The 17,500-nt window shown below is 47.5% G+C and overlaps 1 protein-coding gene across 1 annotated transcript in view; it reads right to left on the reverse strand.

Moving 5' to 3' along the window:
• utrn (utrophin) overlaps nt 1-17,500 on the reverse strand; it is a 172,090-nt gene that overhangs the window by 39,828 nt on the left and 114,762 nt on the right. Inside the window, exons 57-62 of the mRNA XM_083689372.1 lie at nt 16,571-16,727; nt 10,175-10,304; nt 8,878-9,146; nt 8,198-8,344; nt 6,447-6,525; nt 4,878-4,938 (exon numbers count right to left, since the gene is read on the reverse strand). Coding sequence (XP_083545498.1) covers nt 4,878-4,938; nt 6,447-6,525; nt 8,198-8,344; nt 8,878-9,146; nt 10,175-10,304; nt 16,571-16,727 — 843 coding nt within the window. The remainder of the gene's footprint in view (nt 1-4,877; nt 4,939-6,446; nt 6,526-8,197; nt 8,345-8,877; nt 9,147-10,174; nt 10,305-16,570; nt 16,728-17,500) is intronic.

Consider the following 17,500-nt stretch of genomic DNA (forward strand, 5'->3'; position numbering starts at 1 on the left):
AGGGGCAGAGAGGAGAAAAATTAGATGTTCTGTTCTGAATGCAAGTGTTTTTTCTTCTTCTCTGTGATTCGGTTATGGCTGTGCAAGACAGAGAGCACCTCCGCTGAGAGTGTAGATGGGTAATGGAGTGCTGACAGTGAGCCCAGGAGAGTTGGACTACAAATGCCATCAGCAGGTGTTCATCATTATTCATCATCCTCTGCAAACGGCTGACATGTTTGCAACTCTTGCATGGCAAATTCCCGGAGAGCTCAAGGGGTCTGTTTTTCCCTTCTTTTTTTTAGCTGCCCTAGACGGTGCCAGATTCAATCAACGATCGGTATTGTGTCCAAGTGAGGGCTTTGGGAGACGCACACCCAGCAGAAATGGATTTACATCACCTTGTGTTGTCGCTGTTTGAGGATTGAGCGGAAGTCGTAGACAAGAACAAACAAATGAGATGAGTCACTGTGGACGCGAAACACAACAAAAGACAGCGCGGTGGGCACAATCAGGCTTACGCATACACACACAACACGTACGTACGCAGGCACGCACACACACACACACACCAACCACTTGGAGGTGTGATAATGACTATCTAGTGACAATAGTCCCTGCCAAAAGCAGGAAGGGTAAACACAATAGCGGTTGCCATTCCACAGTGTGTGTAGGAGGGGGAACATCAAAGAGTGGCAAGCATTAGTCTCAAAGATAAAACACAGGGAGTGTTGACTGTGATCTGGCAACCTGCCTGTGTCTTCCAAAATACACACACACTAAAGCCAAGCAAAAGCGGGGCCGACGGATAAACACAAGAACACAGGATTCTGAGTCAACCAACAAATGGCTTACGCTCCCTCCCGGATCTCCAACGCTCATGAATGTTATAATGAGGACGACACAGTTGACAGATCCAGCAATTCCTCCATGTTGTTGTTTCCCCCAATCTGTTTCCCCCCCCCCCCCCCCCCCCCCCAAGAATCATCTAAGCGTCTCTCATCAAAGATAAGCTGGCACATGATACGTTACTCGGTGGTACATATGCCGGTATAGAAGTTTTTAAGAATGCAAGGATCACATACAAAGCCTAAGGCCATGGATATACAGTGGGTAAGAGAAATCGTTTCATGGCAATGTTTCAGAACCTCCTTGATTTGAAGACCCCACGCAGGGCTGTGAGATGAAAGCCCCCCCCCCACCCTCCTTAACAACGAGAAAAGATTCTGCTATGCAGTCAAGCTAACGACCGAAGGGACTCATCTGCGTTGGCCAAACCAGAACCCATGCAGAAAGAGTTCAGCGAACTTGGTTTGAGAAATCGAATGAGTGCCATTTTGGCACCCAACACTCATTGGAATGCCACTGTTATGGACCGTTTGGCACCAACATGGACGCTACGCTGTGGAAGAGCTCCAGGTCAAAGCTTCCCAAACTTGGGGCTGGAGGAAAATCTAACTGACGTCTATGATTTGATACAACAAAAAAAAAGATACAAACAGTTTTATACTGCATACAATCTCTACGTATTGCATCTGTAGACTACTGTAGTTTATACATATATACTATATTTGGGATTCAAATCCATCGAATGAAAGCATATTTTAGGAGTTTCGAATAAACTTGGGATTATAATCATTATAATGCGTTGCATGGCCTGAGATCAAGCAGTGGTGTTGCCAAAAAGGTTTGAGAACCTTCTGCTCCAGCATAAAGAGCTCAGGAACCCTGTGTACCGTCAAGTTCCTCTGAGTTGAGTGCTTCTCAGTCCTCCTCAAATGTGAGGGGGAGTGCAGAGTGTGCCTGAAGATAGAATACGGTTTGGAGGACGCACTTGACATTTCCCAGTAAACACTGTTTAATGACATCTCAGAGTAAACATCATTAAAAACAGGACTATGGAACGGAATACCGCCAAAACACCGGAAAAATTCTTTGTAACGAATCGGTTGCTTAAAATTGCCATTAACGACATTCTAGCCAGTAGGCAAGGAGCTAGCGAGAACATCAGAGGCGAGCAGGCATTTAAAATCATCAAAAATAATGACCACTTCCTCTGGCATTTCCTGTGTGGCTTGGCTACTTCCTCCACATCAGAGACCAGAGCGAACGATCAAAGGTGGTAATGGATGGGTCGTTTTCACATCTCTAGGCTCTCTGCCAACTCAAAGAGGGAATACGGTAAGGTACCTAATCACACCTACTGCACATGTCAGGGGAAGCTGGTGGAGGCAGAAATCGGAGGCCGGGCTCGTTGTAATGCATGGAACGGAATGAGGAATGGTATCAAACACATGTATTTGATGCCATTCCCTGTTCCGTTCCATGCGTTACCACGAGCCCGTCCTCCACCTGCCTCTACTGGTACATGTACTGCTTCCATTGAAGAAACAATAGGACATCTATGTCTGTTTCTCCTGCCGTTGCCTTTCAGTATTTCCATCCCGGTACAATAGTGGAATAATACAAGCATGTATTAACAGTATGCAACGGAAGTCTAATGTTATGGACATGTCACAAAGGCCTTAAACGCAAGGGTCCATGGAAATCTCAGAATCGTCACCCAACACTAACTGATGCCAACGTGGTAGCAGGGCCATGGAATATTTTCAGGTAGGGGAACCATTTGCTGTGAGCCTGGGGTGGCAGTGCCCCATCAACCTCGCCAGACAAGCCGATCGGCATGCTAGTCACAGTCTGCAGCGCGGCATCTTCCCTCCAAAGGAACAGTTTGTCTCTGTCACAGAGGAGTCATCGTGAATATTCATGTGCAGTAGATGACTGATTACATGTGTATTAAAATATTTGGGGAAATAGAGTTAAGAATAAATCTTGTCTCCCAGCGTTGATTTCGGCTGCTTTTTATTTTTCGTGACGGCTTTCTGCCCGGATTTTATTCACAAACCAGAACTGACAAGTGATCAGTGTCTGCTTTCTCCACTTGACATGTTCCCAACGCCTCTCTCTCTCTGTCTCTCCCCCTCTTTGATGCTTTTATCATTTTTTCTCTCTGCTCCTCTGTATTTCAAAACCGTTTTTATTGAGTCCTTTGAATTTCTGCAACTTAATTATACTAATTAGATGAGTCACTGTGGACGCAAACACAAAAAGACATTATGGTGGACACAGTCAGGTGTACGCATGCACACACACGCACACACACACACACACACACACACCTCAGGGAGAAGTCTCAGTGTGTGATGATGAGAAGCTGGCTGAAGGCAGCCCAATATGTCTCTCTGACAGGCCTCTAGACGTCTCAGCCCGGTGAAATACCAGAGGTCAGCCAAGGGTCATCGGGGGTGGCGCCAGGCGGGTGGCGTGGCACCCGTGTGTACCACTTTGATTTGCCAGCATGTCACAACCCCCCCGGAGGGTGGCAAAGCACAGATTAATCGGCTGCTTTTGTGCAGTCGGTGGGGGAGGGTGGGGGGTGAAGGAATGGGGGAAAGGAGCGATGGGAGGGAGGGAGGGGGGGGTTATGGCGGAGCGAAATGAATGTGTCACCGTCTGATGCTGGTGTCAGTAGAATGTCACTGCACTGTAAGTGACCTACGATTAGCCCCTGTGAAGCCTGTGGCTGCGTTTTTAGAACTTACTCCACACCCTGGGAGTGGGGGGAGTGGGAGGTACCGAGGGAGAGGGGGGGGGGGGGGGGGGGTCACAAGGCTTCGTCTAATCTCCGGAAAAAACACACAGTGGCAGCGGGCTCTGTGGCTCACAGCGGCCTCCATTTTGAAAGAACATGAAAGCCGCACGCCGTCCTGGGGGTTTTTGAAGGACGGAATTTAACAGGCTGATATCCCGTCTCTTTTCTCTCTAGTTTGGTGGTAATTTGGCATGAATGAGAGAGTGGCCCGGCCCGTGGCCATACCCCTCCCGGTGCATGGAGCAGTGGCAACGTACAGCAGGGGACAAATGGCCAGGTGTGTGTGTGTGTGTGTGTGTGTGTGTGTGTAGACATGTGAGGGGACAACACCTGTGATCACACACACACACACACTCCAAAGTTAAAAGCCTGCGCTCCAAGCCGCTCCCTTTCATCTCTGATCCCCCTCCGGCACAAAGCCCCAGGGCTAAACAAATTGCAGGTGTTCAGGAGAATGTCTCTCTTTCTCCCTCACTCTCTCTGTGACTCCCATGTCTCTCTCTTTCAAACTTTCTCTTTCTCTCTCTCTCTCTCCTTCACCTCATACGGCCCTTTCAGTTTCTCCCCACCCCCCATCTCTCTCCCTCTCTCCCATCTTTCTTCTACCTCTCCCTATCCTCCCTCCACCCTCTGTTTCACTCCATTCCTCCATCTCCCTTCCTCCATCCCCCTCTCTCTCTCTCATTATGTGTCCAGTGTGCTTTGTACCAGTCTAAAAGCTATCCTAAGTGCTATCAGGCCAGAGCCCTGTCGTTCTCAACCTTTTAAATAGACCCATTGTCTGCTGCCTAGCTTGCCTGTGAATGCATTAGCATATGGAAAGTGGCACCTATCTTAAGCTGTAAAATTGCCACTCGGGAGGAGGATCCAGAGACGCCTAAGCATTATCGCAGGTATTATTAAAATCTGAGAGCTCGCTGTGTAAATGAACTTGCCAACTGCTGAAAGGAAACCTCTTCATTAGAATAAATTATTCTTGTGGATATGAGTCTGAGCTGACGAACCTTTAAACTAGAGAGGAAGTTAATACGGAGACAGATTATAAATGTATATCCGATTCACGCTCACACAGAGACACACACACACACACACACACACACAGGCAGACAGACACAGGCACACACAAGCACACACACAACTTTAAACCATTACTAATATACGCCATGTACCCAATACAAAATAAACAGACGTTGAAAGTGCTGCAATTGAATTGCCAGCTAGCATGGAACCAATCCTAGTAACTCACCTGATGTAGTAGGGAACCTTGTTCTGGGACACCGCTCTCTGCCACGGGAGCTGCACAGAAGCTGCAGGGGGAACGAAAAGAGGGGAACAACATCATATGAATAAAACAACACAGCACAACGTTATTTACTGAGCAATAATCATTTGAGTCTTTCGAGTCGAACGGTTCTGCAAGTAAATATCCACTAATAGTCTCTAGAATGTTATGGTCTTGTTGTACAAATACGATTCCCGCTGTGCATGAAATTGAAAAAAAAAAAAGTATCAGCCATTACTTCTTGACGGGGGGGGGGGACTGTACTATAAGACGTCGGGCCACGTCTGTGAAAAGGTGGCTCGTCACCCCCTTTATAATCACGCCGTTAATGTATTCTATTCCGGTGTTATTGTTCGGGTGCGAGAAAAAAAGGGCCGAAGAACGGAGAAACAGACGCGTGAGCCGATCTTCAAAGCGCCCAGACTGACGGCGCTTTGAATAAAAACTGCCTAATGTGATGCCATAAGCCCCTAACGAGCTGTCGTAAGCCGTTCGCGGAGAAAAGCCATCAGGAGTTTTTGCTTTTGACGGATAACTTCTCCCTCCCCTTCTCCCCTACACACACAGCCTGCCCGTCAGCTGGACGGACGGATGAATGAATAAACAGACGGGACGGATTTGTTATTGACGCCCGAGGAGAAAATGAGCTATCGTATGAGAGAATGGGGGGGATCATCGCTATGGAAGATGAAAGAGAAGGAAGGAGGTGGTGTATCTAAAGCTGGTACAGAGCGTGAGCTCTCGGCGGTCCCTCTTAAGCACGCTGAGGCACTGTGTAGACACAAGCCGGGGATCAGTTTCCTCCCCGCCCCATCCGCTCACCGGCGCATCGGCGTCCATTTTGGATCGGATGTCTGACTGCGAGCGGGGCCAAGTCAGGTGGAGATGGAGGGGGGTTGGAGGAGGACAGGACGACGAACGCACGCATTCCTGAATAATCATGAGGATAATGGAGATGGATGGAGGGGGTGAGGAGGAGGAGGAGGAGGAGGAGGGGAGGTAGACTGAGATTTTCTGTCTATCTATCTAATGGTCTCTACACGTTACCTCTCTCTCTCTCTCTCTGTCTTTCTCTCCTCTCTATCTGTCTGCTTCTCTCTCCCCCGCCTTCTCTCTCTCTCCATCTCTCTCTCTCTGTCTGTCTGCATCTCTCTCCCCCGCCTTCTCTCTCTCTCCCCATCTCTCTCTCTCCATCTCCCCCTCCCTCCACTCCTGGTTAATGGCCACTCTCGTCTGAGAGGAGAGGGAGTGGAGGAAGTTAAGGCAGAGCCATAATTAAGCCCTTGAATTATTCAACAGTAAAGTGCCTTGCCTGCAAATGGCCCACTGTTTGTGTGTGTGTGTGTGTGTGTGTCCTACAGTATATAGTACAAAGAAGGAAGCAGTAGGGGGGGACAGCCTGTCATCAGCAACAATACACAAAACCTATTTACATGAGAGAGAATAGATAAATATATAGAACATATAGAATAGAGTGGAAAACAAAAGCTATAATCCATCTCTGAACACCGAGCCTTGGGATTGGCTACTCACTGGAGAGGAAGTGCTGGGAGGAGGGGCCAAAGTCTCGGTGGGCTTCCTGAAGGAGCTTCAGTCTCTCCTCTACAGCCACCTGCACAACACAAAGAGAGAGAGAGAGGACGGTTAGAAACACACACACACACACACACACTTCTGTCAAACCAAGCGGAAAGCCCGTAGCGAAGGAGCAGTGCCAGTTCTGGTCAGAGAGTTCAACTCCAAGACAGAACTACTCAGGTTGTCACACACACATATACACACACACACACACGCACACTCTTGTGCCCCCCGCCAGCTCTGTATTGACCAGTCGTGCTGAGTGTCTGGGTTCTACGTGACCCTGAGGTTATTACCCAGCATCAGTGTGTCTGGGAGAATATTAGTGAGTGTCCACCCTGTCTGCGCCACTGACACGGTCATCCTCCCCACAGTGTGGAGAGATAGGCACAAAATGGCTGAACTCTACGGTTACCTTCTGTCTCAGTCTCTCTGTGCGTGACACGGTCATCCTCCCCACAGTGTGGAGAGATAGGCACAAAATGGCCGAACTCAACAGTTCATTTCTGCCCCGGTAAAACTCCCCAGAGTGCCGAAACATATAGTAGGGGTTTTCTAGACGGGGAGGATACACTAGACACAAGGAGTGAGATGGAGTCTCAAAGATAGTCTTTATTACCAGAGCTATCCCTCTGTTCTCCTCAGTCTCTCCCCTCCTCTCTCTCTCTCTTTCTACATCTACAGAATGTGTTCAGAAAGTTTATCTGTCTTTGTATCACACACACACACACCCACACACACACACACACACACACACACACTATCACCAGTCTGGTCCAAACAGAGAAGTGACAACACCGTCAGGGTTGTATTGGTGATCCTAGCCAGAGCCCAGACTCTCACTGAGACCTTCAGCAAAGACACCAGACACACAGAGATGGAAGACGCATCTGAAGGAAATGTAGATCTGACACGCACACACGCTCACACACACGCTCGCACACAAACAACCATGATGATATAAGACACATCTGCGAATCTCCCCCTAGGGCTGAAACATGCCCGACCCAAAAACACAGAGAGTCCCAGATGGGGTTACACCAAGTGATCAAACGGGGGTGGGGGTGTGTGTCACTGCTTCACTGTGACTTAACGGCCATTGATGTGGCGTGACAGAACTTATTATGACACTGTCGAGACAGGTAGATAATGGAAGGGCCACCTCTATATCCCTTGTGTGTCTAGCAGCTCGAAAAAAGAGTGTGTGTGCGTGTGAGTCTCCAGAAATAGACAGGGAGGGACAGAAAGGAGGGGAAGGGAGAGAGAGAGAGAAACAGACAAACACAACACAGACAGTTCCAAATATAACAGTCTCTAACAAGAAGTTAGAGAGATCGACAGAAATGCATTAGCACAGACACAAATAAATGGTGACAGAGACAGAAACAGAGAGAGAGAGAGAGAGAGAGCGAGAGAGAGAGAGAAACAGCAAGAGAATGAACAGCCAGGCAGAGGTAAGACTAAAGTGGGTGAGAATAGTAGCAAGTCGTGGTCTGACAGCTCATAAAAAGTGTTACCCGTGACACCGATTACCAAGTTTCATAACTTACGAAAGGGGGGGAAGGTTTTAGGCATGACACTGATAGTCGTTCAGCTCATAAAGGCTGGGAGCTTATACCCGAGACACCTATTCCAAGTATGATAACTCTTAGATAGGTGTGTGTGTGTGGGGGGGGGGGGGGTTAGGTGTGACACTCATTTCCCACCTGTAGGAGTTTCCAGCGCATGTTGAGATCGTCCAGCTGTCTGGAGGACGTTGAGGACAGCTGGACGTCCAGAGGGGTCAGCTCACCGGAGAGCTCGTTCACCACCCGCACGTCCTGCCTCAAGGGGGCGATCTCCTCCTTAAAGGCCTGGGGGGAATGCACACGCACGCACGCACACACACACAAACACGCACACACACACACACACACACAAACCCGCATACATGCACACACACGCACGCACACGCACACAGTTAGCAGGTGTACACCACAGCACGACAGACATAGAAATACATAGAAATAGACTCTATGTATATACAAACTACAAACTGTACAAACTACAAACTACAAACTATACAAACTACAAACTACAAACTGTACAAACTACCGCCGCGTCACAGTGCTGACAGTAAGCCGGTAATGATGACGAGGCTTTTCTTCTCCTCATTTTTAGACAGGTTTAATTCAGCTTACTGATCCCAGCAGGGTCTTTTATGGTCTTTTATTATGGATGCCCTCAGATTCTCTTTTAGTAGAGGGAAGCTGCCTGAGGGATTTTACCCTATTTAAAACCAGCAACCCTCCCTCCCTCCCTCTCTCTCCCTTAATTTCTCCCTCCATCCCTCCTTCTCCTCCCCCCCTCCCTCTCTTCCACCCCTCTCCCTCCCTCCCTCCCTCACCATGGTCTTTTCTATATGGTCCTGGAGCGAGTCGATCAGTAGGTCTCCAACGGGTTGCCACCCAGCCTTGGGCTCCTCTGCCCTGGCCAGCCGCATGTCCAGCTGGTCCATGGAGCTCTGCAGCTCCGTCAGCCTCTCCAGGGCCCGCTCCACCTGGCTGTGCCAGCCGCCCACGTGCCCCTGCAGACGGTCCCACCGCTCACGCACCTCCGCTGTCTGCTTGCGGATGGCCCGCGCCATGCCCCGCGCCTTCTCCTCTGGGGTGAGGTCTGAGGTAGGGAGGGGGAGAGAAGAAGAGAGGAGGGGGAAGGGAATCATGTTATCGGGGTATTAAATCTACCCTCAGAAGGCCCCAGTCCTGACGTACACATACACATACTGTAGACACACAAACAGCCGAACCCACACACACACACACACACACACACACACACACACACACACACACACACACACACACACACACATACACACACATACACACACATACACACACATACACACACATACACACACACACTCAGCCAGTCGCTCAAGCACACACCACACACACACACACGACTAGGGGCTGTCTGTCTGCAAGGCAGAGATAGCCACACGGCTGCAGACAGAAACAGTGTGGGAGCTGTCCAGCATTGATAATAATGATCACATGGTCTGAGTCAGCAGGAGAGGAGGAGAGGATCCCCCACAGAGCCAACCAAGAGGACACAGAAGTGACACACACACACACACACACACACACACACACACACACACACACACACACACACACACACACACACACACACAAGCCATCGAAGGTCTCGGATCAGTTCCTATATCTACTGATGTGACGGGAGAAGCCCCCTTTGATAACTACATCAAAGATCTCACACACACACATACACATACAGGGGGGCCTTATCAATTATTAAAACTCAAACACACTTTTTATGAGGAAATGTGCTGACGTGACCGACACTTCACCATTTCATCCGATTGGGCTAGAAAAAGCCTGGAGATAGAATGGCTAATGAGGTTTGGGTGCATATTAAGCCTTCTGATGTATTCAGAGACTCGAAACACACACTACATTTTAAGTGCTCAAGGATGAGGGACCCTCACATTACACGACCCCTATGACACAGGGTTCCCCCTAAACCTGGTCCTGGGGGAGCCCTGTGTATGCACAACTAAGCTAACATTCAATCAACCAGCCAATTTCAATCAGCCAGCACCTTGCTAATTCAAGGTGTTTTTCTACAGACTTCAAAATTTGGCCTGGGAATGCAGTACACACTGATGGATGACTCACCAGTCTTGGGCTGCAGGTTCTTGCGTGGTTCTCCGGGCCCCTCGATTGGCTGGTCGGCCAGGAACATGCACGCCTGGTCCAAGGCGCTGGCCACCACGTGCTCGCGGTCCTTCAGCTCCGACCGCAAGGCCTGTGGGGAAACGCACAGAGGGACTGGTTCATCACACAATGCCTTTGAGGTCAAGGTATACCTTTGAGGTCATGGGGTCGTATGAGTTGTCACAGCTGCCATGTCATGGAAGTGACTTATCTTCAGCTATGGAAAAAAGAAAATGTTCATATGTTACGCCCCATCTGAAAAAGGGTCCCCCCCCCCCAAAAAAAAATTGTTTTAAAAAGAAAATGCACACAACTATTATCCAATACTGTAGCTCCAACACTAAAGGTAGGGCCACCGCATAAAGTGCTGAAAATTAGATCAGAATTGCTTTAATGATCTCCTCTGCTTCTCCAAACGGCCTCTGTTCTCACCAGCCTGTCTCTGGGTATCTGTGTTGGAGCGAGCGCTGTGATGTCCCAGTCGCACGCACGTGGGTGAACTCTCCGTAAACCCTGTTTTCTCCCCTCCGTTCAGATCGCTATCCCCCATAGAAATATCATCATCTCCATATCAAACGAGTCAAACAGTCCAATTTCACTTTAATCAACACAGCCTTTCATTTCTAAAACGTGACGTTTTCGATCGGCAAGTAGGTTCAAGCACACACACGCGAGAACGAGAGAGAACAAATGAAGAGCGAGAGACAGAGTGAGACAGAGAGAGAGACAGAGAAAGAGAGAGAGCATGAGTGAGCAAGCGAAAAGAAAACAAAGCAGCGATCGAAGGCGGGTACGGCAGGTCAAATGAGACATTTCCCTGAGGTCATGGTGAAATTAAGCTGAGCGATCCAGAATAAAGCTCGTGGCTTGGTGAGCAGCACTCACAACACGTCAGCAGCCCTGAAGGCATCATCAGAGGACTCGGTACCACCAAAACACCCTACTTCTCACACACACAGACACAGACACACACACAGACACACACACTCTAAAGCGCTAGTACAGTAGGTCCAGCAAGGGCCACAGTAGGGGTCACTTTCTAAACCACTTTCTTTGCTGGCGGCAGTAGCGCCCATGACCACAACAACAGCCAATAAAGGCAGCCGCCGATATGAGGGTGGAAATGAGGACTACATGTACTGCGGTAATTATTCTTGTTTTAATATAAGCGGGACCTCTGGGGGACTCTGATGCCTATCGGAGTGTGTGATTGCTTTGTGAGAGGACGATGTAGTGTGAGACGATAGGAGGGGCGGGGGGGGGGGGGCTCGATTAGATTGGGAGTCTCGCTTTTATAAAGGCTTTCGCTTATCAGACGATGAGATGAGATGAGGTAAAATGAGGTGCAGAATTTGGCGGCGGCGGGGTGGGGTGGGGGGGGGGGCTGACAGTTGATCATATTTGAGGATACTTCATCGAATGAAATGAACTTGAGAGGGTATTTTCTATAAATATCTTTCATGCCCTGTAATTTGGGGAAAATATCATCGCAAAAACCACAGGCCTAATCCCCCCCTATTCAACACTCTCCATCACCACCTCAGAAATAAATGAACCATCACACTGGAAATTACTCTTCAACAGAACTCAAATTAAATCACCCCCGCTAATGAGCGGTTTGGTCCGCTCCATTGATTTTTTTCCCCTGCTTATTTGGGGACATTGCGATAGGTAGACAGCTTTAGAGGGGGGGGGTTGCCGACGGTGAGAGAGAAAGGAGAAAGAAAAGACACGGCAGCGGGGAGAGAGAAAACAGAAGGAGAGAAGGAGATGAGAGGGGCAAAGAGAGTGAGAGAGGGGGAGGAAGAGTAGGAGGACTGAGAGACAAAAACAAAAGAAAGAATTAGAAGGACAAGGAGATCACATGAGCATCAGATGTAGGAGTATAAATAGTCTGTCTTCAGAACATCTTTCCGGCCGCCACAATGAGGAGTCGTGGAAGGGAGGCCAGGCCGAGGTACGTCTCCATGGCAACTCTCAGTGTCACCCACTGTCATCGCCGGGCTGTCGCTGTCCCCCGTCAAACCCTCCCCCGTGGTAACCAGGAACTTCAAAAAGACAACACCATAAAAGAGAATCTCAACAGTGGAAGTTCACAGAATAACTGTCTCATGTAGAAAAAAAGCCCCTGATACCACCCACAAAAAAAAACACTCAAAGCAGCAAACATTCAACGCATGCTGATGTACCCTTGTTCGGAGAAAACAAAAACAACTTTTCTTTGGAGCAAATCCCCAGTTCGCCGAGAGGTGATAAGAGATTACTATCTACCAGAAGAAGAATAAAAAGAAAAACAGGTTGGAATAGAAAATGCCGGAAAACATCACTTGACGGTTGGCAAGATATGTCCTCCTGCCCTCTTCTTATTCCTACAGTATTGGTTGTGGTGTTTTTTCGGGACTGACATTGACCATTGGAGTGTCTCAGGCCTGAACAAGCGGTGTTGTTCAGTACGAGACAAAAACAACCCCAGACAGCACTTCAAAACATCAATACCATACGAGCCTGGAGTGTGTCTTGTAGCTTTGAATCATGACCTTGGTTGAGTGTGTGTGTGTGTGTGTCTGTGTGTGTGTGTGTGTGTGTCTGTGTGTGTGTGTGTGTGTGTGTGTATACAGCAGTCCTATTGCCCGGTGCCCCATTGACGAGATATGAAGGGACGATAGCGTCACAACACAACAGAGAGGAGAGGCCTATTTTTAGACCTACCTGAAGCTGTCACTCCTGATTCTCTTTCTTTCTCTACCCTCTTTCTCTACCATCCTCCTCATCACCTTCATATACGGTAATAGGCAGCCTAGTGACCCGGCTCTATCTGCATCTAAACAGCATTGCTGTAGCAGTGCCTCAGCTCCTCCAGAGGTTTTTGAAACAATCCGCTATTGTTGTGCTGACTCATTTTGTTTTCTTCCAGTGTAACAAAAAAAGAAAGAAAAAAAAGGGGGGGGGGGGGAAGACGTCTGTTTTGGGTAAGGGCTGTTTTTAACTGCTGCCTTTCGAGCCAAATTAGATTTTACGAGTCCACAGGGGACAGAGCAGGCGGTGTGAGGTTCAAGTAGGAGTCAGTGTAACTTGAAGCACTAACAGGCTAACTTGCTAGCTAAGGAAGACACAGTAGCTAAAAAGCCTACTGCTGGTTAGCTTGGGATAGGCTAACAGCTAGTTGTTGGCACCTGTTCAAACTCCCAAAGGCTATATGAGTTGGATTTCCCTACCTTTCAACCTCAAGCCAAGTCTCAGCCTCTCATAGAAAGAAAAAAAGTTCTGCAAAATGTTAAACATGAAACTTGAGACTTGGCCTGCCTAAGTAAAACAAACTGAAAGCCAACAAACACAATAGAGGATGATAAAGTTCACCGGGCCCCTACTACAACATGAAGACACTGCCGAAACGGCTGTCCGCCGAACAGAGTTTTCAAAGTGAACAAGGAGAAAAGAGGAGAAACAAATTAAAAGTTAGTCAATGATAGGTACCGTAATTATTCAAAGCGAGTCTGAGTCTCTCACTCTCTCTCTCTTTCAGGAAGATAAGCTTGGGCTGACGCAGCAGTTTAATTCATTTCATTTTACTTTACGACCTGCCCATCCAGGTACAAATGGTGCTAATCAATCATACGGACAGAATGATTAAAGTAGCTTAGTGTAGCCATTTTGATTATATTAGCTTTAACTTTGGGCTGTGTGATTAAATTAGCTTAGCATGGGCTGTGTAAATATGTTAGCTTGGCTTAGCTGCTGAACTGGCACTAATGTTGGCAAAACACTTTTAAAACTCAAGCTCCCATCAAAATGAGTGGATTAAACTATTAAACACTGAGCAAAAACCTCCTTTCTTTGTTCTGATTTTCAACTGTAATCAACAATTCCCCTCGTCTAAAATACTTAATGGTTCTATTCAAATATTCACCATTCAAAAAGACAACTGTTGCTGACAGATAAAAGTAAAGAGAGTGATTATAAGTGGCCACAAGCGCTCTCCTATCCTCCCACCCTCCCTCCCTCCCTCCCTTTCTCCCATTCCCCCTCTCTCTAAAAGCCGTTAATTTAATAAAGCAGATTGATGAGTTTAATCAGTGCCACGCTAAAGGAGGCCTTTTATTGGATAATTGAATGTGTGATTAATAAAACCTATTATGGCCATATCAGCAGACAAAAACACAGACACAATCGATACACTGGAGGAGAGAAGCGGTCTCAGGCAAGTCCTTTCTCTGTCATAATGAAACCTCTCCTATTCTCTCTTTCATTTGTTCCCAATAAATCTGTAAAACAAATAACTCTATTCATGCCAACCAAGACAGAGCAGATTTATTTGACTTTGGCAGTATAATGATTGGTACATCCTCATAAAATATATATATATATTGTTAAAATATAAATAAAATATCAATCATTGTTTTTTATTTATCATCTCAAGTTCTCTCATTCCCTACTCATTTTCACCCTCCCTCGCTTTTCTTCTCAATCTCTCTCTCTCTCTACCTCATTTCTCTTCCTCTCCGCCCCAGCAGATCTCTCCAGCAAATTCACCCCTCCCTCCATCACTCTCTCCTCTTGGTTTTTCAGGCCACTGTTTTCTTCCTTTTTTCTTCTTTCATATGACCCTCCCATCTTTCCTTCTCCTTTTCTCTAAAATAAATTTACATTACATTTACATTTTTGACATTTAAAACAGCGGGGGGTCAATGGGTTGCAGCCTTCAGGCAGCTATTGCATGCAAAGGATTGTCGACCAAATACTAAATTCATTTGGATATGATACAAATCTGTCCCATTACTTATGGTGCCCTGAAATTGAACTGTTTCTAAACAGTGAAACCAATATGTGGAGCACCTCTACTACTAACCTCATAATAACTGTTTGATTTCAAATCCAATCCTCTGTTTAGTATAGAGCCAACAGAAGTCAAATGCGTCACTGTCCCATTACTTAGCGCAGGGCACCGTAAATAGCTTAGCCAAGCCCTTTTATCTTTTAGCATCCAGCTAGCGAGGCTACTCCTATTAGCCTGCCACTCCATCTCTCATATATATTTCCATAAATTCATGAATATATATATTCATGAATTTCACATCATCCTGACAGTCCAGATAGTCAGTGTGCGTGTGTGTGTGCGCGTGTGTGCATGTGCGTGTGCATGCGTAATGGACCGTAGACCGTGGCATGTTCAAAGGACCGGGGCTTTGTGCTGCTCTGCCCCTCAGTCTCTTCCAGGGGGGGGGGGGGAGAACTCAAAGCCAAATCTATTAAGAATACAGAGGAGAGGAACGGAAAAGAAACCCACAGTCAAAATGAAAAGTGATCCCCATCCACTTTCAACTCCTCTGTTCTATTATTCACTAAGTCTCTGAGTTCCTGAAAGCCAGAAAGAGCGAGCGAGAGAGAGAGAGAGAGAGAGAGAGAGGGCAAGGGATAAAGAGAGTGAGAGTGGATAGAGAAAGAAAGGGGAGGGGAGGAGGAAGAAGCAGGAGGAGGGGAGACAGAAAGAGAGAGACAGACGAGAAAGATAGGGGAGAGTAAAAGAGAATGAGGGAGAAAGAGAGGCAGAAATGGAGGGAGAGCGGGACCGAGAGGTTGAGAGACGGTGATGAATAAAGGAAGGGAACCGGACTAATGCATGAGGACTGCTCCATCGTGTCCACGTTCTCTTCTTCTCCCTCCTGTCTGACTCAGATAGGCTCCTCTCTCCACTCTCCCATCAGCATTGAGAGTGACTCTAAACCTCACCTCAAGGTCTCCTACAGGCAAGCCCTAATACCCCTCAGTGGAGAGATTAAGGTGGAAGAAAATGCCCACACACACACACACACACACAGCCTCTGGTCACTAACTCACACACTTTCTATCCATGACTTCTGTACACACACGCATGCACTCAGACATACAAACACACACACCCTCTCACAAAACACTTTCTATCTATAATAAAAATCTGTGCGCACACATACACACACACACACACACACACACACACACACACACACACAATATTACACTCTCTCCAGGCGTTTGTGTGAATGTAATAACAGCCTTCTGAATGAAATGGAGAAAGGGCCAAAGAAACACTTTACAGTGTCAACAGCAACACCCGCAGCAGTTGAAGCCAGCATCTGCATTCAAACAGCCAGGCGTCAACACTACCGCGGGCTGGATCATATTTGAGGGTAATTACATGCACTCCCACAAGCTGCTGTTTATGCAAAGTAATCACAAACTGCTGTTTGTGTAAAGTAATGGTTATGGTACTGTCCGTGCAGTGTTTTTGATAGAATATGGTTCCAGAAATCACAGTGTTTTATTGACGGGGTGGTGGCTGGCTGTGGTTGTGGTTGTGTTGACCACGGTTGCGGTACTGACCATGCAGTGATGCTGCTGTTGCAGGAGGGTGGGCACATCTCCTCCGATGGGCATCTGCTTGGCCAGGTCCTCGTCCTTCTGACAGATCCACCTCCACAGCTCCTCCAGCAGGGACAGCAGCCTGCTCCAACGCTCTGCACTCGCCTCCAGGTGAGCCCTGGAACGCAGTTAGAACACGGTTCAACCACGGTCAGAGAGAGAGATCCGCCCACACGTCAAGCTAAGTTACGAGAGCCTCGCTTCAACATGTGGACAGCTTTAAGACCAGGAAACAAGAGGGCGGACGCTACGGTGAGATTCTCCTCTCTGGAGAGCAGCCAAGGCTAATTCTCGGTGTGAGTGAGTGTGAGTGAGTGTGTGTGTGTGTCTGTGTGTGTGTTTCTTCAATGCTTTACTCTGACAAGAGATCGTGATGTGAATACTGTTCTGTATAAATGCGTGTGGTTATACAGTGTGTGTGTGTGTGTGTGTGTGTGTATTGTTAGCCTGTGTTTGTGTACTATAATCTTCACAGCTTTGTTTTGACATCCTCCACTGGTTGTAATGCATCTGAACATTATGTACAGCAAAGTCCCATAGCTGCTCTCTCTGTTGCTCTAATTAGACTTGTACTGCAATTACGACATAATGGACCTTAAATAATAGATCCACAGCACATGCACACACACACCTACACACACACACACACACACCTACCTACACACACAGCACTGCCCGTCTCCCATAGACAAACAGTACACTGAAATACAGAATGTGCGAAAACAATAAATGGCGCTCTTGTGAATATGCAGACGCGGGTACATGACCTATCTAACTCTCTGTCTTGTATCTTTATAGAACTTTCCAGCCTTTCTTTCGTGGTTCTATTCATCTCTATTCATCTGCCCTCTAGTACTAGTTAAGGCTTACAAACTGAGAAACCTTGATCTC

The sequence above is a fragment of the Argentina silus genome (assembly GCF_951799395.1).
Source record: "Argentina silus genome assembly, chromosome: 17".
In the NCBI taxonomy this organism is placed as follows: Eukaryota; Metazoa; Chordata; class Actinopteri; order Argentiniformes; family Argentinidae; genus Argentina; species Argentina silus.